Genomic DNA, 23,608 nt, shown 5'->3' with positions numbered 1-23,608 from the left:
CGCTCGTGGGGGGAAGGCTGGAATCCCGGCAAGGGAGAAAGCTGTGCCGGGAATTTTATCCAGTAACAGCAAGGGAGGACGCGGCTGCCGGGAATTTTATCCAGCACCAGCTAAGGGAGGAGGATGCTGCCACCATTTTAGCGGCGGCGCTCCCGCCTGCCGCGGCCGGAACCGGGGCTGGGGGAGCCGCCGCGGAGCCGGGGGCGCTCCGGGCCCCTCCGGCCCCATCCCGGCTGCTGTCCCCCGCTCCCCCCCCGCCGGGGAGCGCTTCCTGTCCCCCGCCCGCCCTGCGGGGTCGGCCGAGCCGCGGGGAGGGGACGGGGAGGAGGGACCGGGGGCTGCGGGCGCTTCCTGCCGCCGCCCCCGCCGGGGCAGAGCGGAGCGGGGCGGGAGCTCGGCTCGGCCCGGCCCAGCCGAGCGGCGCTCCCGGGCCGAGCCAAACTTCCCGGGGGGCTCGCACCAACACACGCACACGCTTACATAGATATTTAATTTAATTTTTTTTGTTCCCCCGTTTTATTTTAATTTTCTCGGCACTTTCGGCGGGGCCCCCGGGGCGGAGCCGCCCTCGCCGCCGGGAGGGGCCGGTGCCCGCAGCGCCGGGGATGGGCTCCGCCGGGGCGTCCTCCGCCTAGAGCAGCCCGGCTCGGCTCGGCCCGGCCCGGCCCGGCGCGGCACGCAGCATGGCCGCGGAGCTCAGCGCCGAGGAGGAGCAGGTAGGTCCCGCCGGGCTCCTCTTCCCCGGGTCGGGCTGGGCAGGACCGCGGGGGCTCCTTCCCCACACCGCTCCTTTCCCATCGTTATTTGGCTAGCCCGGGTTGCCAGGCTGGTTTTTCTCCCAGCCAGGCGATTCTCCCCATGGGAACCCCCCACATCCCCACGCAGCCCCCCATCCATCCATGCCAAACCCGCAGCCTCCCAACCCACGCAGCGCCCACCCTGCAGCCCCCATCCACGCACCCCCCCAGCCTTCCCGCTCCCCAGGAGCTCTCGCAAGGCCCCCGCCGTGGGTGCTGGGGCGTGGGTCCCGCATCCCCAGGGCAGCGTGGCCCCCAGGCAAGGCTCCCTGCGGTGGGGATGGTGCGTGGGGATGGGGATGGATGGATGGATGGATAGATGGATGGATGGATGCGTGTGCACGCGCTTCCCACGCCCCAGGCCTCCCGTGACGTCCCGGCTTCCTCCGCCGGCCTTGCGTCACCGCGGGAGGATGTTGCTGGGCTCGGGGAACGGGGCCCTGGAGCCGGCCCGGCCGCCTCGGGTGGCCGCAGCCATCCCTGCCCGTCCCCTCCTTTGTCCTCTCTCCGCCAGCCTTGCCCGCCCGCGGCCGCTGCGCTTCCCCGTGCATGGCGATGTGGAGCCCGGCAGCGGGGCTGGGCGAGCTGCCGGCATCCCTCTGCCCCCTCGGGCTGTCACATTGGCCACGTTGGTGGCGCTGGGCACTGCAGAGCGAAAAGGCAAAAAGTCCCGTTTTCCTTCCAAAATGGTCGGTTTTCCAGTTGGTTGGCTGGTTGGTTTTCTCCTTTAAAAATGCTTCGTTTCTACAGGGAGGTTTAGGAGGGCTGGGATGGAGATGCCGAGTCCCAAAACCTCCATGGAAGTGCCCCTCCTGCAGCCTGCGGTGGTGCTCAGCAAATGCAGAGCTACCAGGCTGTTTCCTCCTGGGAGCAGCACTGCTCTCTCCAGGGTGATCAAATCCCAAGGAATGGGGAGTGTCCTTGGAGTGTCCAAGGAGGGAATGTCCTCTGTCCCCACAGGTGCCTGAGATTTGCGTTTCTCCTGTGTCATGGAGGGGGCAAAGCTTCTAGAAATAGAGGTTTTGGAGATCCTGCACCGGCAAGAAAGGCTGGTTTGCAGTGGGAGCAGCATCCCAGGGGAGGGATCTGAGATGTCTGGTTTGTTTGGGAATATTGGATGGAGAAGGTGAAGAGATGTTTGCAATAGTGGCTCCACGTTTGGGTCATCAGCTTGGTGTGGGGAAGGCTGCCTTCCATGCTGCCCTCGGTGGCCTGGAAGCCAAAATAACAGAAGTTTCCTTCTTTTCATGGGTAAGTTGTGGTTTGGGCTGGAACATGCCCTTCCTGCCATCCCTTCATCAAGATTCCTCCACTCTCCCCTGTTACCAACAGCAAGCCAGGGGGAAATTCACCCTTCTCTTCTTAGGCCAGCCTTGGGATATCTCGTCTGCTGGCTCTCTGCAGCTCCCTCCCTGGCCTATCCCCAAGGAACCAAACCAATTTTCCTTGAAGGTTTTCAGCCCAGCTGCAGTTTCCACAGCTTTATCCCCCACTTCCCCACGCTGAAGAAGGAGGGCAGGTTTGCTGCCTGGGGGAGCAGGGCTGGGAGAACCCCTGGATTCCAGCAGCAGTGGCTTTGTCACCACCCTGCTCCAGCGCAGCGGGGACGGGGATGACGCCAGCCCTCCAAAGACCAGCATTGTTCCAAACGCCTGGCCACGGACAGTTTCACTCCCAGTGCTGCAGAAGCAGGACTTCTTGCTGCAGCTCTGGGTCACAGGCTTTGCTTTTGGCACGTGGAGCGATCCCTGCTCCGCTGGGATTGACATGTGTATAAATCCATTTGGGATTGGGGCTGGGAGTGGTGATGAGACCCAGTGGAGCACAAAGGGGGCAGAGCTATGGCTGGCATTGATGCTCAGCTCTGTAATGCCTGGCTCCCTGCTGTTGAATGGCAGCACTGGTAAGTTTGGAATTTGGTTGTGTTCCCAGGGAAAGCTGGAATTCATGGCTGAGCTGCCCTGCAAAGATAGTGCTTGTTCTTGTGCATCCTCCCCTTGCAAAAGCCCATCACCCCTCGTGACAGCTGCTGGAAATGGGATTGTGTGAAGTGTGGCGGGTTGAACTGCAGGCTGCATGCTCTCCTCATTGCCATCATGCCCTCTGGGCCTCTCTTCCCATCATCTGGGGATTCCCTTCCCGTTATTTTGGAGTATCATTGCCAGCTCAGGCTGTGGTGTCAGCTCTGGTCTTTGTCCAAGGGAAGTAAGTGGGATTTGTACCTGGCTCTCACTCCCACACCTTGCCTGTGCTGGGGAAGGATCTTCTTCACTTATTTTGGGTTTGCATCTGCTGCCCTGGATTTTGAGCAACTGGGTGCCACAGGGGATGCCCTGGCAAAGCAGAGGTGTGCCCAGGATGTATTGATAGGATATGTTTACAGATATGGGTGTGGGGATGTGTGCTATGTTAAGGCTGAAGATGGTTCCTGTAGTATTGCCCCATTTATTATCCTGTGGTGCTTGCCTGGCTGCTTTGTGTGACTCTGGGACCACGTTAGGGATCTCCTGGCTGCAGAGTGTGGGGAGAGACCCCGGGATGAGCCGGGCTCCTGGGGCCCATCCCATGAGAGGGGCTTGCTGTCCCTGCCGAGCCTCGCGCCGCCGATAAACCCCGGCCCTTGGCTTCCTCCTGTCGGAAGTCATTAACACCGACAAGCTTTTCTGGCTCAATAGCTCCCAGTAACTCTGAATAGTTCCCAGTAACTCCGTGCCTGACATCCTACACCGCCGCCTGGCTGCCTCCCTCCCTCCCTCCCTCCCGGAGCCAGCCTTCAGCACTGCCCTCCCTCCTCCACCTCCTTGCTCACCATCCTCCGCTCTGGGAGCCTGGAAGCTGCTTTATTTGGCGTGTGCCTGGGTGGGAGGAAGGCATTTTGGTGTCTCCTTCCATTGAGCAGGATGCTGTGGAAGACTGGGCTGCACTGCCCTGTCTCTCCTGGGGGACAGGGGATCAATCCACGGCAGAAGGCAAAGCTGTGTCCTGGGACCCTCCTGGTGTTCCATGTATGTGTGCAACTGGTGTTACTGGGCGAGCTGGTCGAAGTGTCAGCCCTCCAATGTCACTGCCTGTGTTCCCTCAGCCGAATTTGCTGCCAGCCCCAGGAGGCCACTGCCAGCTGATGGGGTTGTGCTGGGGATGCTGTGTCTGAATGGGAGTTTGTTGCCTGTAAAATCCTCCTTTTGCTCCCCCTCTCCCTTCCATAAGTGTCCCCCAGCCTCCAGGCCATTTTTCCCACCCCTTGCTCCCCTTTCCCATGTAGCACTTCTGCCATCTCCATTGCCACTGCCCTCACCCCTTTTGTTGTGGAGCTCCCTGCTTCACCCCGAGAAGCTGCTGGGTCTGTTGAGGATTGTAGCTGCAACAATGACCAGGGATGCTCCTTGGCCACTTCTCCTCCTTCTCCTCTTCCTCTCACCCTGTCTCACTGCATGCCCCTGATCTCTCCCACAGGCCACCAAGCAGTTCCTGGAGGAGATCAACAAGTGGACAGGCCAGTACAATGTGTCCCCGCTCTCCTGGAATGTGGCTGTCAAGTTCCTCATGGCCCGCAAGTTCGACGTCCTGCGGGCCATCGAGCTCTTCCACTCCTACCGGGTGAGTGAGATGGGAACCCCCCCATCTGAGGGCTTCCTGCTCCCTGGGACCACCCTCCCCCTCCTCCTTTTTCTTTCTCTCTCTCCCTTACAAGTTTTATCCAGCTGGAAAATCCTTTTTCAGCCAAGGCGGGTTGCCATGGAGATCTCACCGATCCCGATCCCTTCCCGTGCTCTGGGAGCAGCTCATGGGGTGCCCCCTCCTGCCTGGTGTGTGCTGCCCACAGAGCATTTCCCTATGTGTTAACAATATACATCCATGATTGCCTTTTCCAACCTGCTCCTTCTGTTACTGGGGGGTGTGCTGGAAGATGATCCCATGGAGCAGAGGTTCCCTGGGACAGCTGGGTGGGCTGTGCCTGTGCCCCCTGTGTCCCCTGTGCCCCCTGTGCCCCCTGTCACTGCCCTCTGTGCCACAGGAGACGCGGCTCAAGGAGGGCATTGTGAAGCTGAAGCCGCACGAGGAGCCGCTGCGCTCGGAGCTGCTCAGTGGGAAATTCACCATTCTGGTAGGTGGGGTGTCCCCCAGGGAGCTCCCCCAGCTGGGGGGCTTCTCCCAGCTCTGTTCCCTGGGGATGCTGCGGGAACCTGACCCTGTTTCCTTGGCAGAGCGTGCGGGACCCCTCGGGAGCCTCCATCGCGCTGTTCACAGCCAAGCTGCACCACCCCAGCAAGAGCGTGCAGCACGTGGTGCTCCAGGCACTCTTCTACCTGCTGGACCGAGCTGTGGAGAGGTGAGCCCGCCTCTGCAGGGCTACCCTGTCCCACACTGAAGGGTCCCAGGGAGATCACTGCTCCCCATGGCTTGAAATTCCCTGCTTTGAGCTCTAGCCAGCCCTCCTTACGGAGCTGTTCAGCAGGGGAGCAAAATCCCCCAAGCCCTGAGCCAGGCTCTTTGCTGCCTTGCCCTGTCCACGCCCTGGGTTCAGTTTAGCAAAGTCCTGGATTCCTGCAGGCTCTGGCTGGGGAGGAGGCAGCCCCACCATCGGCCAGACGTAACGTGAGCCCTGCCAAAAATATAAACCCAGGACATTCCCCTGCCATTTATCCTGCTGGGCTCTTTCTGTTTTTGACCTTACCCATCACGAGTGATGCTGCTGAGGCAGGCTTAAGGCACGAGTCTGGCTTAAATGAGGGTTGTGGGAAGAGATGGTGAAGCAGCTGGGAAGTGCAGAAGCAAGGTTTGGGTCTGTGAGTCCTTCTGGAAGCATGGGAAGGGATTTTTGGGGGTCAGTATGGGGCAGAGCTGCTGATGCAGGGGCCAGGTGATTGCATGTTGTGGGGTTGATGTTGTTCTTTTCCTCCTCTCAGCTTTGAGACACAAAGGAACGGGCTGGTATTCATCTACGACATGGCAGGGTCACAGTACACCAACTTCGAGCTGGACCTCAGCAAGAAGATCCTCAACCTGCTCAAGGTGGTACCTGGGGGTTAATTGATACCTGAGGACAGTGTGTGGGCCACTCACTCACCAAGAACCCAAAGTCCTGTGGTTTTGGCATCAGTTTGCCCCCCAGACCACGCTGACCACGTCTCAGCCAGCAGCACCAGCTGCAGGACCTCGGGAGGCACTGGGAGCTTTCCAGGCTGCACCCGGCTGCGGCTGCGGTGTGGCGCGGGCGGGAGGGATCAGCTGTCCTCAGGCTGGATTCCTCTCACAGCTGCTGGCAGCACTTTTGGGAAAACAGATGCAAATTATTTTTTAATCGTGCTGGCATTTGGTGCCTCCTCCCTTCTCCGGAAAAAAATCAATAAGAGTAAATACTGGCCAGGGTGTGTTCTTTGCATAATCCCAGTTCCCAGTCTTCACCTCTCCCTGTGGAGCCAAACCCTCTGCTTACCTAATTCCAAGGAAGTAATTTGGTTCCTTATCAAGTCATAAAAGCAAGCACAGCTGTGAGCGTGCGAGGCACACTTCAGATGTGGCATTGCCCTCATGGGTTCCTGTGCTGGCTGTCACCTCTGCTGGGATATGTCCCCTGCCACAGCAGAGTGGGTCTGACCCCTCTTCACGCCCACAGGGTGCCTTCCCAGCTCGGCTGAAGAAGGTTTTCATCGTGGGAGCACCCATGTGGTTCCGTGTGCCCTACTCCATCATCAGCCTGCTGCTGAAGGAGAAGCTGCGGGAGCGGGTGAGTGGGGACCCTCCTGGCATGGGACTCTCCTGGCACAGGAGCCTCAGCAGGCAGGGCTGAGGCTGCTTTCCCTTCGTGCCAGGGTGGTGAAAGCAGCTTGTGCCATTCAGCCCCATCTGCTGGAAGCTGCCGAGCACCAGACCTTTGGCATCCCTGTTCCATCCCTGGCGAATCCCCTCCAGCCTTCTTGGAGTCATCCCCGCCTGTCCCCTTCCTCTCACAGGTGCAGATGGTGAAGATGTCGGAGCTGAAGGATCACCTGCCCCGGGAGTGCCTCCCTGAGTACCTCGGGGGGTCCCTCAAGCTGGACCCTCTGAGCTGGAACTGCCGGTTCCTGCCCCAGCAGAACGGGCACCCCGACCCCCTGGACGAGCTCATCCTGGTGCCGCTGGCGGCCCCCAAAGATAACGGCTCCGTCCACGTCCCCGGGCCCAAGTCTGTCACCCTGCAGGAGCTGCTGGACCACGTCAGCCACAAGCAGAAACGTGGCATCTATGAGGAGTACGAAGACATTCGGCGCAGGAGCCCCGCCGGCACCTTCGCCTGCTCTTTGTGAGTTGTGGGAGGGAGCCGGGTGCCCATCTCACCCCAAAAAGCTGTGTGCCCCCTCATCCCACCATGCTTCTGCTGCTGGGTGGGGTTCATTGGCCTCTTCATGGTGTGGTGCTTTGGGTTAGCAACACAGAACCCCGGCCTAGGGATGGTGGGAGCCCCCTTTGTGGGTCCTGCAGCCTCTGGGAATAAGGGGGAGCTGCGGAGGACAGCAGGGACCAGGACCTGGCCGGGACTCTGCTTCCCGAGGCTTTGGCCAGGTGATGGCAGCAGAGCCCAGGCTACGGGCCCCAGAGGCTTGCACAGAGGAAGGGATGCTGCCTTTGCCTTGCCTGGAATCCATCCCTGCTTCCCTCTCCAGGGCACCCTACAACCAGGACAAGAACCGGTACGGGGACGTGCCCTGCCTGGACCAAACCCGTGTCAAGCTGGCAAAGCCATACAGCCGCCCGGAGGTGAGCCAGCCCAGGAGGGAGCCCCACAGTCCTGTGGGAAGCTGGCACAGCTGTCCCAGGGGTCGGGAGGCCTTCTCTCACCCATGCTTTTCTCCCTGCAGCTGACTGACTACATCAATGCGAGCTTCATGGATGGCTACAAGCAGAGGAATGCTTACATTGGCACTCAGGGTATGGCTGAGCCAGCAAGGGGATGTTCTGCTGCTGGTGCAGCCCTGGGTTCCACCTCTCTGCCCAGTGTCAGCTGCTGGCCATGGGGGACATCCCAGGAGCTGCCCAGCAGGTCCCCCTTCTCCCAGGGTGTATTTACTCCTCCCTGGGTGTATTCATTCCTCTATCAGTTTCCAGCTAGTGGACTGAAGTTTTTCCTTCTCCCCCTGGAAGAGAGCAAGGGGATTCATCTCCATCCATGATAGCAACCCTCTCCTTGCCCCTATCCCAGCTCTGGATTTGCCCCATCTGCCCAGGGATGGGCAGAGAGGCAGGATCAGTGCTGAGCCGTAGGGACACTGGTGCTGGAGGTGACAGTCAGTGACAGCTCCTGGCTGTTCATGGAGCCACACCTGGGTCAGCCCCTGCAGGAAGGGGCTGTGGTTCCCTGGGGGGGTGAGGCGGGGCTGGTGGCTGCTGCTGGCCAAGGGGTTGCCCAGATCCATGAGGTTTTGGGCTGATGTGTGGCTTTCCCTGCAGGGCCTCTGGAAAACACCTATGGTGACTTCTGGCGCATGGTGTGGGAGCAGAACGTCCTGGTGATCGTGATGACAACCCGGTGAGCGCTCATGGAGGGACACAGCCCCCTTTTTCTGTGCCAAATGAGCATTTTTGGTGTGGGATAAGCAGTGCTGGGCTCAGGGCAGTGATCCTGCAGCAGTGGTGCCAGCCAGAGCCCCACAGAAGTGGGACATGGGGTCAAGGACAGACTGTTTGGTCCCTGTGGGATCCTCAAAGGACCAAGGCTGGGTGGCATGGGAGGTGTCTCAGGCAGGACAAGGAGGACATTACCAGCTTGTCGTTGTCATGTTCCCAGGCTGGAGGAGGGAGGCAGGAGGAAGTGCGGCCAGTACTGGCCCCTGGAAAAGGATTTCCAGGCGTGCTTTGGGGCCCTGACCATCACCAACCTGGGCGTAGAGAACCTCAACCATTACAAGAAGACCATCCTGGAGATCCACAGCTCAGAGGTGCGTGGGCACAGCTGCCTGGTGGAGGAATGGCATGGGGGCACCAGGGGTCAGGGGAGGAAACAGAGTCTAAAGCCCCTGCTTTCTCCAGACCAGGGAGCGGCGGCTGGTGTCCCACTTCCAGTACCTGAGCTGGCCAGATTATGGTGTCCCCTCTTCTGCTGCCACTCTCATTGACTTTCTGGGGGCCGTGAAGCAGCAGCAGAGAGTGGCTGTCAGCGCCCTGGGACCTCGCTTCAAGGGCCACCCCGGGGGACCCCCAGTCGTGGTGCACTGCAGCGCTGGCATTGGCAGGACAGGTAATGGGCGTGGGGGAGGTTTGGGGATGGTGGGGTGACAAGTGCAGCTTCCCTGGGGCGTTTCCATCCTGGGGACCCACTGTCTCTGTCTCTCTGGGAGCCTCTCAGGATCCCCAGCCAGTCCCGAGTCTGCCGACAGCAGGGAGACACTCTCTGTGCCCCGAGGGTACTGAGGGCACCTGGGCTGGTCACCTTTGCAGCACAAGAGACACCAGAGACATCAGTAGAAGATAAAGGGCCAACTCTTAGCAGGGGTTACTCCAAGGTTTTATTCAGGGGCTCTGGGGAGCTCCTGCCCCTTAGGGGGCCTCCTGCTGAGAGCCCCGGGAGATGTGCCAAGGTTACATTTAAAGGGAGGTGGGTGCTGAAAGTAGATAACATTTTACTAACCGATAAGTGACACTAAGGGATGGATACTGGGGATAGACATTTAGGACAGCATAAGGGGCAAGGCTTGGGGGGCTGAACCCTGGCCTCTGGCTGATCACTCGGCGACCTGGACCGAAGCTTCTAGATGGAGGGGATGAGATGCTGAGTGATTGACAGAGAGCCAGGCTGGGGATTTGGGGATGGTCTCATCCAGGGAGAGGGATTACACAGGGAAAGGGAGGGGCGTACAGTCTGGGATAAACCATTTGGGAAAAATATGGGGATACAAAACAAAACTACTTCAAAGTATTACAGAGTATAAAAACACACTACAACAACCCTGAGACATGTCCTCAGGACTTCCCACAACCATCAGACCTGGGAGAAGTCCCCAGATGCCCTGAGGAGATCAGTGTGGGGCTGAGCACCAGCACTCCAGTTCTCACGAGGGGCGGCGATGGTGCCATTCGGTGCCTGATGCCATCCCATCACCGTCCCTAGGTACCTTCTGCGCGCTGGACATCTGCCTGTCACAGCTGCAGGACGTGGGCACGCTGAACATCTACCAGACGGTGCTGCGCATGCGGAGCCAGCGCGCCTTCAGCATCCAGACCCCCGAGCAGTATTACTTCTGCTACACGGCCATCCTGGAGCACGCCCAGCGCGAGGGGCTGCTGCTCTCCAACCACAGCCGGGCCGCCCAGGAGAGGAGCTCGCCGGGGCACTGAGAGCCTCCGCGCCCCTCGGACGCCGCTGCCCATCCTCGGGGGCTGCCCCGCCGGGACTCAGCAGGGCCGGAGCGCCTCGGCTGTCAGCACTGCTATGGAACTGTGCCTTATTCAACCCAAACGGTGGCTGCCACTTTGCCGGCATGGGAAGGGGCTCAGACTCCTCCCCGTCGTGTTTCGGTTGGGTTTGGATGGTTGGGGAGGTGGTTTGTCTTCTCTTCGAGTTGTTGGGTTTTTTCATTTTGTTTTCGTTTTTTTTATGTTGTTGTTGGGACCACCTAAGATGCACCTAGAGAGGGGCTTTGCAAAGTCCTAGGAAATGTATTCCCGGTCCTGGGGCTGAGGAAGAGGCGCGTGCTTCGGCCTCACCTGACGCTCCATGTGTGTGTCTGTATGTATGTGTGTATATAATATACCCCCGCTGTGACCCCCCCGGCTATTATATAGATACATATATACAACCTCCCCTGTAGCAGCTCCCGAGGGTCCCCGCTGTCCTGCCACCTCACTGCTGTGATCTCTGGAGCGGTGAGTTTGGTCCTGGCTCTGTCTTGTCTCCCCCCTTGCCCTTATTTCCCCTCATGGGCAGCGTTGGGACCCAGCACCCACTCCTGTGCCCATCCCGCTGGAGGCACAAGGATACCCGATGGTGTCCCCCCTGTTTCTTTGTCTCATCCTCCCCACGGAGAGAGATAGCAGCAGTGCTCCTGGGAGGATCTGGAGGATTGGGTTGTCTGGGGGTGCTGAGCTGGCAGGCACCCCCTGCCCTTGGGTGCCGCTGGGGGAGTCACTAGGTACGAGGTGACAGGGTGACAGGGTGACGGGGCTGTGGGGACCGACTGGCTCTCCAGGTTGCCCGGCTTTCCCAAGCTGCCCCTGGGAACCCGCAGGCCCAGCCCTGCCCTGAGTCATGGGCTGGGAAAGCGCTGAGCAAGAGTAAACCCCAAACCCTGGAGAGGCACCGAGCCTCTGCCCCAGCCCCGCCACTGCCTGGGCCTCCCCAACTTTATACTGTAATAAGCTCTTTGAATGTGTATATTCTTATTTTTTTATAATCTTGGGGGAGGGGGGCACGGGGTTTGGGAGGTTTTGTTTTGTTTTCTTTTGGGGTTTTTTTTTGTGTTTGGTTTTTTTTTTTTTTTTTTGTATTTAACATTAACTTGATCCAAGCCAGAGCCAGAAGTATTTGTAAATGTTCCTATTTTGCTCTCAGAGAAACCTTTTTGTTGTTGTTACTTTTTTGGGAGTTGTTTTGTTTTTATTTGTATTGATATATAAATATACCACCAGTGACAAGTCCTCTTTGCTGTCGTGGGGGCATTGGGCAGGACAGAAGGAGGGAATTCAGGGCTTTGCATGGGCTGTGATCTCTAAAAACCAGCTGGCCCCATCCCTGGCTACACGTGGACTTTGAGGAGCACAGGGCTGTGTTTTGGGCTTCTTCTGGCCTGGGTGAGGCTGAGGCAGAGATAACCAGGCTGCAGGAAGCTTTCCTGGGCAGGCAGGATAGTGTCAGGAGGGAAGGCAGCACAATGAGCTGGCGTAGCTAGGGGGGCACAACCCACCCTGCTCCAAGCTCCTGCCTCTTTTCCCAGGGCCTTGACAAGCCTCAGGATATCAGGCTCCTGTCTGGCCATGGGATCTGCCTGCTGCTGCCCTTTGCTGCAGGATTTGGGGGTGCAGGCATGGCCTCTGTGCTTCTGGATCCCCTCTGAGATGGCATGTAGGGCAGAAAAATTAGGGGGAACTCCTGGGCTGTACCAGTGCCCTCAGGTGCAAGCAGTGCCAGTCCTGGAGCAGCAGCAGCAGCAGCCTGAGGCTTAGGGATAAGGGAATAAAAAAGGCAGCTTGTGCAAATGAAGCCCTAGAGCCAGCCAGAGAGCTCGTGCCCCAGAGCAGGGCAGCTGGCGGGTGTGAAGAGCAGCACCTGTGTTTGTTCAGCTGGAGCCTACAAAAGTGAGGGATGCCAGTGTCTTTCTAGGACTAGCACAGGGAGAAGCTTTCCCCTGTGCTCTGGGGGTGGACTGGCGTGGCTGTGCCAAACTGAGGTCAGACACAAGCACTGGAAGGCTGGAACAGAACCAGAGGCAGCAGGGAATCTGTCTGGAAGGGCTGCATGTCTCAGGGCATAGTGCACTGGAGGGAGAGAAGTGGGTGTTGGGAGCACCCCTGGAGCCGTGCACATCCTGCCTGAGAGTGATTCTGGTTCAGCTGCAGTGTCCCATCCTTCCAGGTACCATTTTCCACCCAGCTGACTCCTGGAGCAGCATCAGCCCAGGCAGTGTGATCTGCTCCTCTGGCTCAGGCTGCCCCAGAGTTTCCCTCCAGGCACCCATTCCCTCTGAAGGAAGGCTCCTGGGGCCCTCCCTCCTCACTGCCAAACTTTTTCACCCAGATGGGATTTCTTCTCTGCACACGTGCAGGAGGGGAGTGTTGGCAGTTCATTGTTAATCCTGTGCTGTCAGCAGCAGCTCTCTGTGCCTCAGCGGGGCTTTTGGCAAAGTGTTGGATCCAGATCAGAAAGCTGCAGGTGATGCCAAGTGTCCCACGTGGCCCCACGCATGTGCCCAGCCCATGTCTGTGAAATCCCAACCAAGCCTGCTCTGTGCACACAGTAAAGGTGGCTGTGTCTTCTAGGTCAATCCCACAGGATGTGGGCACAGAGAACCAAAAGGTTTCCAAGACTCACGTGCTGGGTACCTGATAGGAATAACCAGAGGAGAGGGAGGGAGATAACCAACTCTGGCTCTGCATGGGAACAGCTCGGATATGCTGCTCCCTTCGAGGAGGGATGAAGAGCCCATCTGTGCTGGAGGCGGAGGAAAAGGTTGTAAACCTTTTCTATAGGAAAACAACCCAAACATTCACCCTCCCTTACTATTTCCAGGGCTGTGTTTCTTCTCAAAGCCAGCATTTTCAGTCCTCTTGCACAACATGATGTTTTGTTCCATCCATTCCTTCTGTGCCAGCAGGTCCTGCTCAGCAGTAGAAACAAGGATTTCTCTGGAAATGGTCACTTCACGCAGACAGCCAAAAGTTACTGGAAAGAAAAACTTTGTATTGTTTGGAGAGCGGTGGGAAATACAGGCTGTTGAGTGCAAGCAGCCTGGTGCCTGGAGGATCTCCCCTTCCCTGGAGTGGCCCAGAGATGGGGATCAGCCACCACGGGCAAAAGTTAACAACACAGAACGAAATCCAAAGTTCTGCAGGAGTTTGGAAACGGGGGTTTAGAGGCATTGCAGGGCAATCCTAAAGCGGCGCTGCCATCGCTGTGCCCACCTGTCTCATTTGGCTTTCTTGGTTGCGCGCACGCCTCGCTAATGACGATTACTTTAGTGCTTGTAATTTTGTACCCTGGGAGTTTGGAAAGAGCCTGGCTCCAGAGCGCTTCATTTCCCAGCCCTTCTGCTTCCTTGCCTCCGGTTTCCAAGGCTCAGGCTCGATCTCCAGCGGCACCGCAGTCCGTGCAGGCTCAAACCCCCGTGTCGAGAGCCCTTCCAGGGGTTAAACCGAGCTGCAGCTCCCAGACATAGAGAGAGAGGAGAGAGCTCCTCTGCTTGTCCCGGCACCACCCCGCTGCCTGCGCCTGCAACACTCTCCCGCTCTGAGGAAGGGAAGAACAGCTGCAAAGAAAAAAAAATATAACTAGGAGATTTAGACCTTGTTTGAGTAAAGGTGCTTGTAACACACATTTTAACACAAGTGTGGAACATGTGTGTTTGTATTTCACCCTTTCCCGAGCACGCTCTAGATGCCCTGACGAGCACTAACGCGGGCCAGGCCTGGCTGCTGCAGCCTCCGTCTGGGGAGCCCAGCAGCGCACTCCACAACTTTCCAAAGGGAGAGGAACACGGTGATCGCAGGCATCAACCCCCACGTCCAGCTCGTGCTCTAGCGGAGGGGAAGGCCGGCTGCCGCCGCGGGGGCACCGGCTGGCCCGGCTCCCTCCCGCCCTCCGCCGCCGGGAGAGGCCTTTCCCTCACACCCCCCTCCCTCCCTCCCGCCGTGGGCGGTGCGGCCGTGACGATCGGCACCGCGGGGCCAATCCGCCCCGGGGGGAGTTCCCCCTCCATTCAGGGCTGCTCGCCTGCGCGTTGAGGGTAGGTAACAGCTGCTTCCCCCACACGCACTTTCCCAGTTTCGCCCCCCTTCACGGGAATCGCTTCCCAAGGGCCGGGCGGGCGGGCGGGCGGGAACCTGAGGGAAAAGCGGGGGGGGGGGGTGGGAGGGGAGGGAGGCGCGCGCGCGCTCCGGATCCCGCCGGCGGGAAGCGCGCGACGGGCGGGGGGGGAGGCGAGTGACTGAGTGTGTGTGTGCGGGGGGGGGGGGGAGAGAGGGAGGGGGCCATTGCCGCGGCGGCCACGCCCCCTTCCTGGCACGCCATTGGCTGTGGCTGCTGAAGGCACCGCCCCCCGCGGCGCGCACCGCCCACGGCCCCCCCTCCTCCTTCTCCTCGGTGCGTGCGTGCGTGAGTGTGAGCGTGTGCGAGTGTGCGGGGCGTGTGCGGGAGCGAGTGTGTGTGTGCGCCCTGTGCCCCCCGCCCGCACGTGTAACCGACCCGCCCCACGTGGGGCGCCGCCATCCCGGAAGTGAAGGGGTCGGGGACAAAAGGCAGCGCCGCGCCGCCCCCGGGCCCGGGCCCCACCGCCGAGCCCCCCCCTCCACTCTCGCCGCCGAACCGGTCGGCACCGGGGCCCGGGGCCGGGGGAAGGACGGCGGGGGGAGCCGCTGGCGCGGGCCGCGGCCGCGATGTAAACATTCCACAAAAGGGCTCCCCAGAGAGGGGGGCGTGGTCTCGCCGGTGGCGGGCGGGGCCAATTCGCCGCGTGGGTGGGCTTCTCGCCGTGACGGCGGCGCGGCCCCGCTCGCCAATTGGCCGGCGCTTTGGTATCGCAGCCAATAGGGCGGCGGGGGAGGCGGGACGGGGGCGGGGCGCGCTGCTTATACGGACATTTTTCTTCGGCGGTCGCTCCCCCCCCTCCTCTCCTCCCTCCCTTCCTCTCCACATCCCCTTCCTGGGGGCCGCGGCCAATAGGGGTGGGCCGGGTGGGCGGGGCCAGCGCTCCCATTGGCCGAGACGGTGACGGGCGCGCGTCTCAGCCAACGGGCGCTCGGGGCTCCCCCCCTGCGCGAGGAGGGGCGGGATTTCCCGGGGAACAGAGAAGCGGGCAGCGCTCCGCCGCGGCGGCCGACAGACGGTTACTCCATCTTACCCCCCCCGCCGAGCCCCCCACCCCCGCCTGGGCACCGGCGCCGCCCCCGCCCGCCCCCCCCCTCCGGGAGGAGGGGCGCGGGGACCCCCCCTTCTCACTGCGCCGGGGACAGCCCGCCCCCGCCGCCCGCCCGGGAGGTGCCCGCCACCCCCGGACCCTGAGGGAGACGCGGCCGCTGCCAGGAGCCGCTTCGAGGTAAGGAAGAGCGGGACGGTGGGGACGGGAGGCCGCCGGGCCCGGGGCCGGCCCCCTCCGGCGATCCGTAGGGGGCGGGGCCCGGCGCCGGTGCGGCGGCGGCGCGGGGTTGGTGGGGGGGGCCGGCCGGTGCCCGCGGCGCGGCTCCCCGGGGAGCCCCGGCCCGCGCGGGCGGCCGCGCGTCCTCCCGCCCCGCCCCGCCCCGCCGGGGTGTCCCGGCCCCGGCATGGCGGGAGCGGCGGGCGGAGCGTGCGGCGGCCGCTGGGCGCGCTGCGAGCCGGGCGCCGCCTCCTCCCCCCGCCCCTCCGCCCGCCCTCCGCCCGGTGCCGCTCCCGGGCTGCGGCGGGACCGCCCCCGGCAGCGCTCGCCCGCATTGCACGGCCCCGGTACCGGCCGCGCCGCGCGCCGCGGCTCCCGCCCGCCCGGGGGGCGTTCCGAGAGGTGGGCGGGCGGCGCGGAGCTCTCCGGTGCCGGTGCTCGCCCAACTTGCCGGCGGAGTTGCCATGAAGGCGCTGTGCCGGTGCCCGCGCGTCCGGGCTGGCCGGGGTTCCCCCGTGGCTCTCGCCGCTCTCCCGCTCCGCAGCGCGGCTCTCCGGAGGGACCTGTTGGAGCGGCACCGGCGCGGAAACCCGAGAGCTCCCCGTGCACCCGTTAATTTATCTGCGATTTCAATAGCGAGCCGGAGCCCTCTGTGCGTCCTCCCGTGCTCTGAACTTGGCACATGCTTACATCGGTATTTCATCCATTTTTTTAAATTCTTCAGGCGGTTGTACATCCCTACAAACTACTTTAGGGTTGGGTTTTTTTGATAGCAGGAGGCTTGGTGGAGTTCAGGTAGCTTTAAAAGTATGACTGTGCTTTATGGCTGCTTAACTAAATTCTGTTTTTTCTGCCTCTTCCTGGCCTGGGTTCAGGCCCATTCTGAATTTTAACAGTCATTTGTGTGAATAGCACACGTGCTCAGATACAAGTTACATCCCTGAAGAAACTTATTTATTTGGACCACTGAAATGGGGCAAAATAAGTTGTGTCAGCTCTGTTTTAAACTCATTATCAAAGGCAGCTCCAGCTGTCTGATTTTCAGTCTCCCACGCTGTCCAGAGGAACCTAAACCTGGTCTGTGTGTTAAAGTGTAGCTTAAGGCTGACATAACACCTCATGTTTCTTTTAACTTGCCGCTTTTAGTTGTGCTATAAGGTGCAGGCTCAGTAAACAAGTGGGAAATGCCCAACTTAATTCAGTACAGCTGTATCTGTACTGGCCATTTTCCACTCCTGACATGTAATTATTTTAACAAATACACTTTCAGAAAAGTAAGCATTACTATGTAGGAGCAACTGTACAGTGCAGTATTTTAAATTAAAATGGCATTTTATTTTAATACACTAATTTTAAAGCATCTGTAAAACTTCCTTCATCACATAAAGTGCCTTGGCAGCCTGGTGTCAGCCTGTGCTGGATCTCCAAGAGTAGAAAACCCCTTTTTAGGGTCTTTTTTTTTTTTTTCCCCTGCTGAGGTGAAGTTAGCAGTTTTTCACATGGGTACGCTCTTTGCAAAAGGAAATCGTGCTTTCTCCCCCCAGAGTCTCTTCTCCTCGTCCCTCCCACCTTCTGCTTCTGCAGAAGACACATGCTCTCAGCATGAATTAGTCTGAGACGCTGCAACGTAGTCGTTCATCCAAAAAAAAAAACAGCACTAATTTGCTCAAGTTTGGGGAGAGTCAGGCTGCTTTTGTGAGCAGTGTGGGGAAGGGGGATGCTCTCCCCCTGGCCCCAGCCTGGCTTGCTGGGGGAGCCCTCTGCTCAGGCTCCTGGCACGTGTGGGGCTGGGAGCATCGTGTTGGAATTGGCAGGCAGATCATTTACGTTTCCAGGATTTATGAATCGTTTTCTGTCCAGATTGCTGTTCTGGACTTCTCCAGCGCTGGAAAGCTTTTATGGCTGTTGGAGCTGGAGCAGAAAAGAGCCCCATAATAGCTGTCACTTCAGCCTGGGCTGTGCTTTTGGGACCAGGCTACTTTTTTCCAACCCTGCTGGGGTCTTGTCTATTTTCGTTTGGTTAAATAAAAGGATTCTGATCATTCCCTCTATGCATGGGGTAGGTGCAGTTAGGAAACAGGGCAGAACAATGCTCTGAGCTCCTCTGAGCGTGTTTTGGATCATGTCTGTGGTGGAGTTTGGCACCTGGGCCACTTTTTGGCTAAGCAGGGATCAATGCCTCACCAACTTGTTCCCCATCTGGACGAGTGGGGTTTGTTTGTGTCCCATCTGCCTCTTGGTGAGCGCTGGCACAATGTCACCCTGCAGAAAACTCTCCCAAAGCTTCAGGTCGTGCTTTTCCAGCACCTTTTTCTAAGGATGCTTCTCATTTCATTGTGGAACCATGCTCTGATCCCAGATGTGCCTTTCTGTATTGTGGCCAAGGGGTTATCCCCGTGCTGCAGGGCTGTGTGGCACCGTGAAAACAAAGTGTAGCAGTGACTGCTGAACAAGCTGGGTCATGTTCTGGAAGTCGTGTGGCTGGGTTAGCAGCACTGCTGGAACCTGAGCTGGCTCCTTTCAGTAGGCACTGCTGTGTACTCCTCCATAATCCCGTGTGGGATGTGTCCTGCAGGACATCCGTGACTGTTCCGGGAGCAGAGCTGACACGCTTGCTGCTCCCTGCCTTTGAGTCCTCTCTCCCTCAAAGAAAACCTTTTAAAAAGCCCTCACGTGTGTTAAACAAGTCCTCTGCAGCTCTGCAGTTCCCCTGCACTTTCTCAGAGGGATCCAAATCCTCTCCAGTGGATTTTTACAGCTTGTTGGTGGAGCTGGTGTTTATCCACAGGTATGCTGCGTTTCCAACAGGTGTTGAGGCACTGCACCTTCCCAATTTGCTTTCTCCTTAATCCCTATTTGGCTTTTTCTTTTAACTCTACCAGCTGATCTCCAATGCCTGAAGACCCTGCTTATCTGGTGGGAAAACCTGCAGTAGAGATAATGGAGATTTTGGGGATATTTTGTGGCAAAAAGCTGGGGAGCAGAGCTGCCACCACTGAGGCGGTTTTGTGAGGGTGCCTCTTGCTCCCATGGAGCAGCGAGCAGGCAGGAGGAGAGCCTTGCAGTGCTAATCCAGCCTTGTCCCCTCTTTGTTCCTTCTCCTTCTGTGTCAGTACTGCCATTCCTCTGCTTTCCTCAGCAGAGGGGAAGGGGTGTGCTCCATTTGCCCTTATCTGTCCCACCAGCTCATGTGGGGCAGATGGATGGGGAAACCCCCTGATGAAGCTGGTGAGGTAAAATTCCATAATTCTAGCATTGTTACTGAGATACAACATGGCTTTTCCTTTAATTTTTCCTTTGCTTTACCAGCTGAAGATCCTGTGTGTGTCTGCCTGATGCATCCTACCTGTGGCACGGAGCTGGGAGGTGGCACAGGTGGGAAGATCCAGGGATGTGTTCCCTTTTCCTGCAAAAAAAAACCCTCAAAAAGCCTAAAAACTAAAAAACCTCAGGGGAAAATAACCCCAATAATTTTCATCCTCCCCTAGACAGAATGAAGTGTGCTTCTTTTAAGGAGTTACAAGGGAGTTTGGGTAGAAATGCTGCTGGGGAATTCAATTCTTGACTTGGTCTGCTCAGGTGGAGCTAAGATCTCCTGCATGCATCCTGTTGATGCTTTTAACAAAGGAAAGTACCTGAATTTTGTGACTTACTTTCAGTCCCTGCTGTATTTTGAGGGCTTTTCAACCCTCAAATTAAGGTTACAGATGTTGCAGCTTGAATTGGGGCTCTCTCAATCTGCACTTCAAAGTCCATGAGGGGATGCCAGAGATGTGTGCTGCATTTCTGAGATGATGCATAAGCATAGTATTGTTTGTAATGTGGAGGGAAAACTCTTGCTACAAGTCTTTGATGTTGTGTGCTTATTCTCAAAATACCTTTCCCTTAGCTGGGCTTTGCCATCATTAAGGAGAAATCAGTTGTTACTGAGGGTGGAAGTGGGTGGAATTGCCCCTTAGAGCAGCGTGCTTTGGCTAAATCAGTTCAAAATGACATGTCTAGTCCTGGGTTTCTCTCATTGTTCCTTCCTCAGCTTTTTTTTTTTTGGTGGGCTGTAGGAGGGGAGGGACTTTCTGCAGGACAGATCTCTCCAGCTTTGAACAGAGGAGATTGGTGGGAGATGCCAGGTGAAGATCAGCAGGACTTCAGTGAGGAAATGAATGCGCTTTGGGACCATCCAGCACCATGTCTCCTCCTGCAGGATGCAGACCAGTCACTGCTGTGGTGCTGGTCTGCTTTCCTCTCTCTCTCTCTCTAGTTTGGGTGGTGATGGATGCAGAGTTACCATCACCAGTCTCTGTCTGGGCACAGCAGAGCTTTGACGCCATCTCTCTGCTAGGATTTTATTAAATCAATTAGCAGTCTTCATTAAGGGCTGGTTTGCTGTGAGACACTCTTATTCAGTGGGTTGCAGACCCTTGGTGGGAGTTAGTGTGGTGTTAAATGGGGAAATTGACTGCTGCTATTGACTATTACCTATATATTGACTATATATATATATATATCTATATACACACCCTTAGATAATACAGAATTTCACAGCTGAAGCAGCTCCAGTGCTTGAATAAAAGCAGAGTCCAAGCTCAGTTGGTGAAGGTGAGGGGAATTCAGAAGGAAGACGAACATACATGAGCTTTAATTTTTGCTTTACAGAAGTTTCAATTAACTTACAATTAAATGACAGAAGTTTCAACCATAGAGTAAACTAGATTTTTGGAAAATTGTACACTTGGCCTGCAAGAATTGGGAGCTTCAAAAACTGATGTTCACGCTGCCGGTGTGTGTGTGGTGATGGATCCTTGGTGCTGTCATGATTCCTGTGGCCTCACAGGCCAAGAATTGTGGTGTCTTCACAGGGAAAAGTCTTCTCAGACAGCCTGAGGTGGCATTTTAATCCTCATAAGGGCACATGAGCCTTGCAGCCATCCTCTGCCCTCAAACAGCCTCTGCTGCAGGGGCTGGTGAGTGCATCTGGAGGGCTGACTGTGGAGTGAGTCCCAGGGGTGGGACACTGAGCAGCCACCACACCACGTGGATCTGCACACAATATTGGAAGGATGAGGGCAGAACCAGCCTGGGAGGGCAGAGGTGAGTGGCAGGGCTGGCTGGGGGAGCAGGGTTCAGAGCAGGAGGGTTTCCAAGTAGGTGAGTAGCTTGTAAATAGCTGCCACCAAGGCTTTGCCCAGACTTTAGTCATGCACTCGGGCATTGTCATGCAAAATCCTGGCCAGCTCTGCTGTGGGTGGATGGGGTGAGGCCAGATTTACTCAGTTCAGTCCCAGCCTTATCAGCATAAAAGTCTGGTTTTGCAAAGCGAAATGTGGCCTGTGCCTGAGAGGGGTATCTCCATGAGGGGAGTAGCTCCATGTTAACCTTCCTGGCTCTTCATTTATCAGCAGAGACTGGTTGAAAAGCCAACCAGTGCAGCAGAGAAGTGAGCTCCTGGAGTGTGTTCCTCTGCTTGCTGAGTGTGTGTGTGGGGTTCCAGGCTTATTCATGGTTTGTAACTTGCAATTAAGATGCAGTTGATGAGCTTTTCCCCTTTGCTTTGAGCAAGGAGTCCTCCTCTGCTTCCTGTCTGTGACCTGTCAGGTGATTTGGGGACCTCTTGAGAGGTTAAACTTGGAGAGTAACTTCAGAAATAAATTAAGTCATCTTCCTTGTTGTCCTGCCCTCTCCAAGTGAAAGGAGGGATTAATAGGGAAAGTTTATATTGGATAGGGGGAAGAAATTTTTTCCTGTTGAGGGTGGGGAGGTCCTGGCACAGGGTGCCCAGAGCAGTTGTCGCTGCCTCATCCCTGGCAGTGTCCAAGGCCAGGTTGGACAGGGCTTGGAGTACCCTGGGATAGTGGAAGGTGTCCCTGCCCATGGCAGGGACTGGAATGAAATGATCTCTAGGGTCCCTTCCAAAACAAATTTTTCCAAATTTTCCATGTTTTATGTCATGGAGAAGAAAATTTGCACCTTTGTCCTGCTGATTCCATATTTGATGTGAGATCTCAGTGGATGGTCTTTGGGTTATTTGATTAGTGACAGGTTTAGACTGTGCAGAGCTGTCCTGATTTGGTAGATGGGGATTGGCTCAGTTGGCTGTTACCATTATTCTGTGGGAATGTTGTTCCCTCTCATTTATCCACGTGCTTGCCTTAGCAATGATTGTGTCTTTACTGCACTGAACTGAAGAGGGCTTGCTTTGGAGAGATCCTGAGTCAAAAGAGGGTGGTTTCGCTGTTTTCTGTCCTTCCAACATCTTACCAGGCTGCCTGTGCTTTTGATAAACAGCAGATAACATCTCAAGGATGGCAATAACTATCAATGGACAGAAAACAGCACTGGGATTTGCTTGCAGTGAAGAGTGCTGGGCTGACTGGTTCAATCCAACAGAGCCAGGAATTCATGGCTCCTTTTGGAGTGGGACAGTGGCAGAATGATCTGTTGGATTTGAAGTGAAATCAAGTTGCAGAAAAGCAACTTGGGGCTGGGCAGGAACATGAAAAGAAATACAGGGGAGTAAATGAGGGAGCTGCTGACCTGTGCTCCCTGGCAGACAGGCAGGAATCCAGCTCCTGAGTGGGGCCAGGGTGCTGGCAGCACCACAGGTGTGGCATGTGGTACCCAAAATACTCCTAGGTATTTCCCTAAAGTTACGCATGAAATACACACATATTAAATACACACACATATTAAATGCTTTGGGGCTTTGTAAGCAGCTTCAAACTGTGATTCTGCATCCTGCTTTTTTCCCCATGTTTTAAAGCATCTCTTGCAGCTCTCATCCTACCTGGACTGTCCAAGAGGGTTTTTTTTCTGTTGTCAGTGCAAACAGTGTGTAGGTAACACATCCTTCCTTCCCTAGCCTGTTATGTTCAAGCACTGCATTCACGAGCTTTGCATCAGTCAGGGTCTGTGTGCTAGCAACATCCTTTAGGATCTCTCACAGCTGTGATCCTACCTGGACTGTCCAACAGGATTTTTTTTTCTGTTGTCAGTACGAACAGTGTGTAGGTAACACATCCTTCTCCAGCCTGTTGTGTTCAAACACTGTGTTCACGAGCTCTGCATCGCTCAGGATCTGTGTGTTAGCAACATCCTTTAGGTGAGACTGAAGAAATCCTTACCTTTCAAGTTCCTACAACAATAAGGCTGTACTTTTTGTGCTGGCATACGGTTGCATGTTTTATGCTGAAAGCTAAATCTTTAATTCCACTTTCCCTTTACAAGACACAAGCACCGGAACGGACAGAAACTCACCGTGCCTGCTCACGGTGATCTCTGCAGGGCAGGAGCGCTGGATCAATTTCCCTGTGTGCTTTCCCCAGGTTTTGAGGTGCTTGCCGAGCATGAGTTCAGCATGAAGCGGCGATTGGACGAGCAGGAGTCTCCCGTGTATGCGTCGCAGCAGAGACGTATCACCAGCAGCACCGAGGCTTTCCCGCACCAGCACCGCGTGCTCGCCCCGGCCCCGCCGGTCTATGAGGCCGTGTCCGACACCATGCAGTCAGCCACGGGCATCCAGTACTCGGTAACTCCCAGCTACCAGGTGTGTGTGCTCAGCCCTTAGCGCCGTGGACAGTCAGCACTGTGTTGTAGCACCACAGAGCTCCGTATTTAACACAAAGTTTTGTTTTGGTAACCGGGGTTTCCTTTAAAAAATGGACAACGTGTGTCTCGTTGTCAGTACTTGATTTGTTGGCTTCATTCATGAACCAACGTGGTGTGACTTAGCTTTCTTGAATATGGTTCTCTCAGACCAAGGTCTCTGAATCAGACTGGTTTGTGGAGGGTTTTTCCTCCGTTTTTCTGTTTTTCAGCAGGAAAAGGTTTGCTGTTGTAAAAGACGTATGGTATCTTGGGTGATCTTAAGCTTAACGGACTAGATCAGCATTTAGATTGAAGACTTTCAGGAAAATTGAAATGTTTTGTAAAACATTACCCCAGAGTCATTAGGTGGCACTCTTCCCTCTCTTGCCTCCTTTACAAGGAGCTGGCAGTTGGGAACAGGGAAAAAAAGAATCTTTTTAAGAGTACACTGGAGATAGCATTTCCCTTCTC

General features: G+C 56.8%; 2 protein-coding genes across 3 annotated transcripts in view; both read left to right on the top strand.

Moving 5' to 3' along the window:
• The first annotated feature begins 611 nt into the window (after window positions 1-611).
• On the top strand, window positions 612-11,408 carry PTPN9 (protein tyrosine phosphatase non-receptor type 9). Its single transcript, XM_063169445.1, has 13 exons — window positions 612-716; window positions 4,251-4,394; window positions 4,813-4,902; window positions 5,003-5,127; window positions 5,705-5,810; window positions 6,415-6,525; window positions 6,752-7,080; window positions 7,442-7,535; window positions 7,637-7,706; window positions 8,226-8,304; window positions 8,563-8,713; window positions 8,805-9,012; window positions 9,883-11,408. Exons 1-13 carry the CDS (start codon window positions 684-686, stop codon window positions 10,107-10,109), a joined length of 1,767 nt encoding a protein of 588 aa, XP_063025515.1. The 5' UTR covers window positions 612-683; the 3' UTR covers window positions 10,110-11,408.
• Window positions 11,409-15,434: 4,026 nt separating this feature from the next.
• SIN3A (SIN3 transcription regulator family member A) overlaps window positions 15,435-23,608 on the top strand; it is a 32,813-nt gene continuing 24,639 nt past the window's right edge. Inside the window, exons 1-2 of one of the 2 annotated variants that reach the window (XM_063169444.1) lie at window positions 15,435-15,517; window positions 22,876-23,096. In XM_063169444.1, the coding sequence (XP_063025514.1) occupies window positions 22,908-23,096 (189 nt within the window). In that variant the 5' untranslated portion in view covers window positions 15,435-15,517; window positions 22,876-22,907. Of the gene's footprint in view, window positions 15,518-18,868; window positions 18,932-22,875; window positions 23,097-23,608 lie in introns of those variants that run through there. The other variant, XM_063169443.1, reaches the window with a different exon arrangement.

This window comes from Melospiza melodia, chromosome 15 (genome assembly GCF_035770615.1).
Source record: "Melospiza melodia melodia isolate bMelMel2 chromosome 15, bMelMel2.pri, whole genome shotgun sequence".
NCBI lineage: Eukaryota > Metazoa > Chordata > Aves > Passeriformes > Passerellidae > Melospiza > Melospiza melodia.
The sequence above is the reverse complement of the archived record's forward strand: the minus strand, read 5'-3'. Positions and strand labels throughout refer to the sequence as shown.

Bases quoted from the DNA above. Each gene is read 5' to 3' on its own strand.
- PTPN9 (XM_063169445.1), top strand. From the start codon at position 684: ATGGCCGCGGAGCTCAGCGCCGAGGAGGAGCAG. The intron at 5,811-6,414 runs GTGGTACCTGGG...TCACGCCCACAG, and splicing joins AGATCCTCAACCTGCTCAAG to GGTGCCTTCCCAGCTCGGCT. The intron at 6,526-6,751 runs GTGAGTGGGGAC...TTCCTCTCACAG, and splicing joins AGGAGAAGCTGCGGGAGCGG to GTGCAGATGGTGAAGATGTC.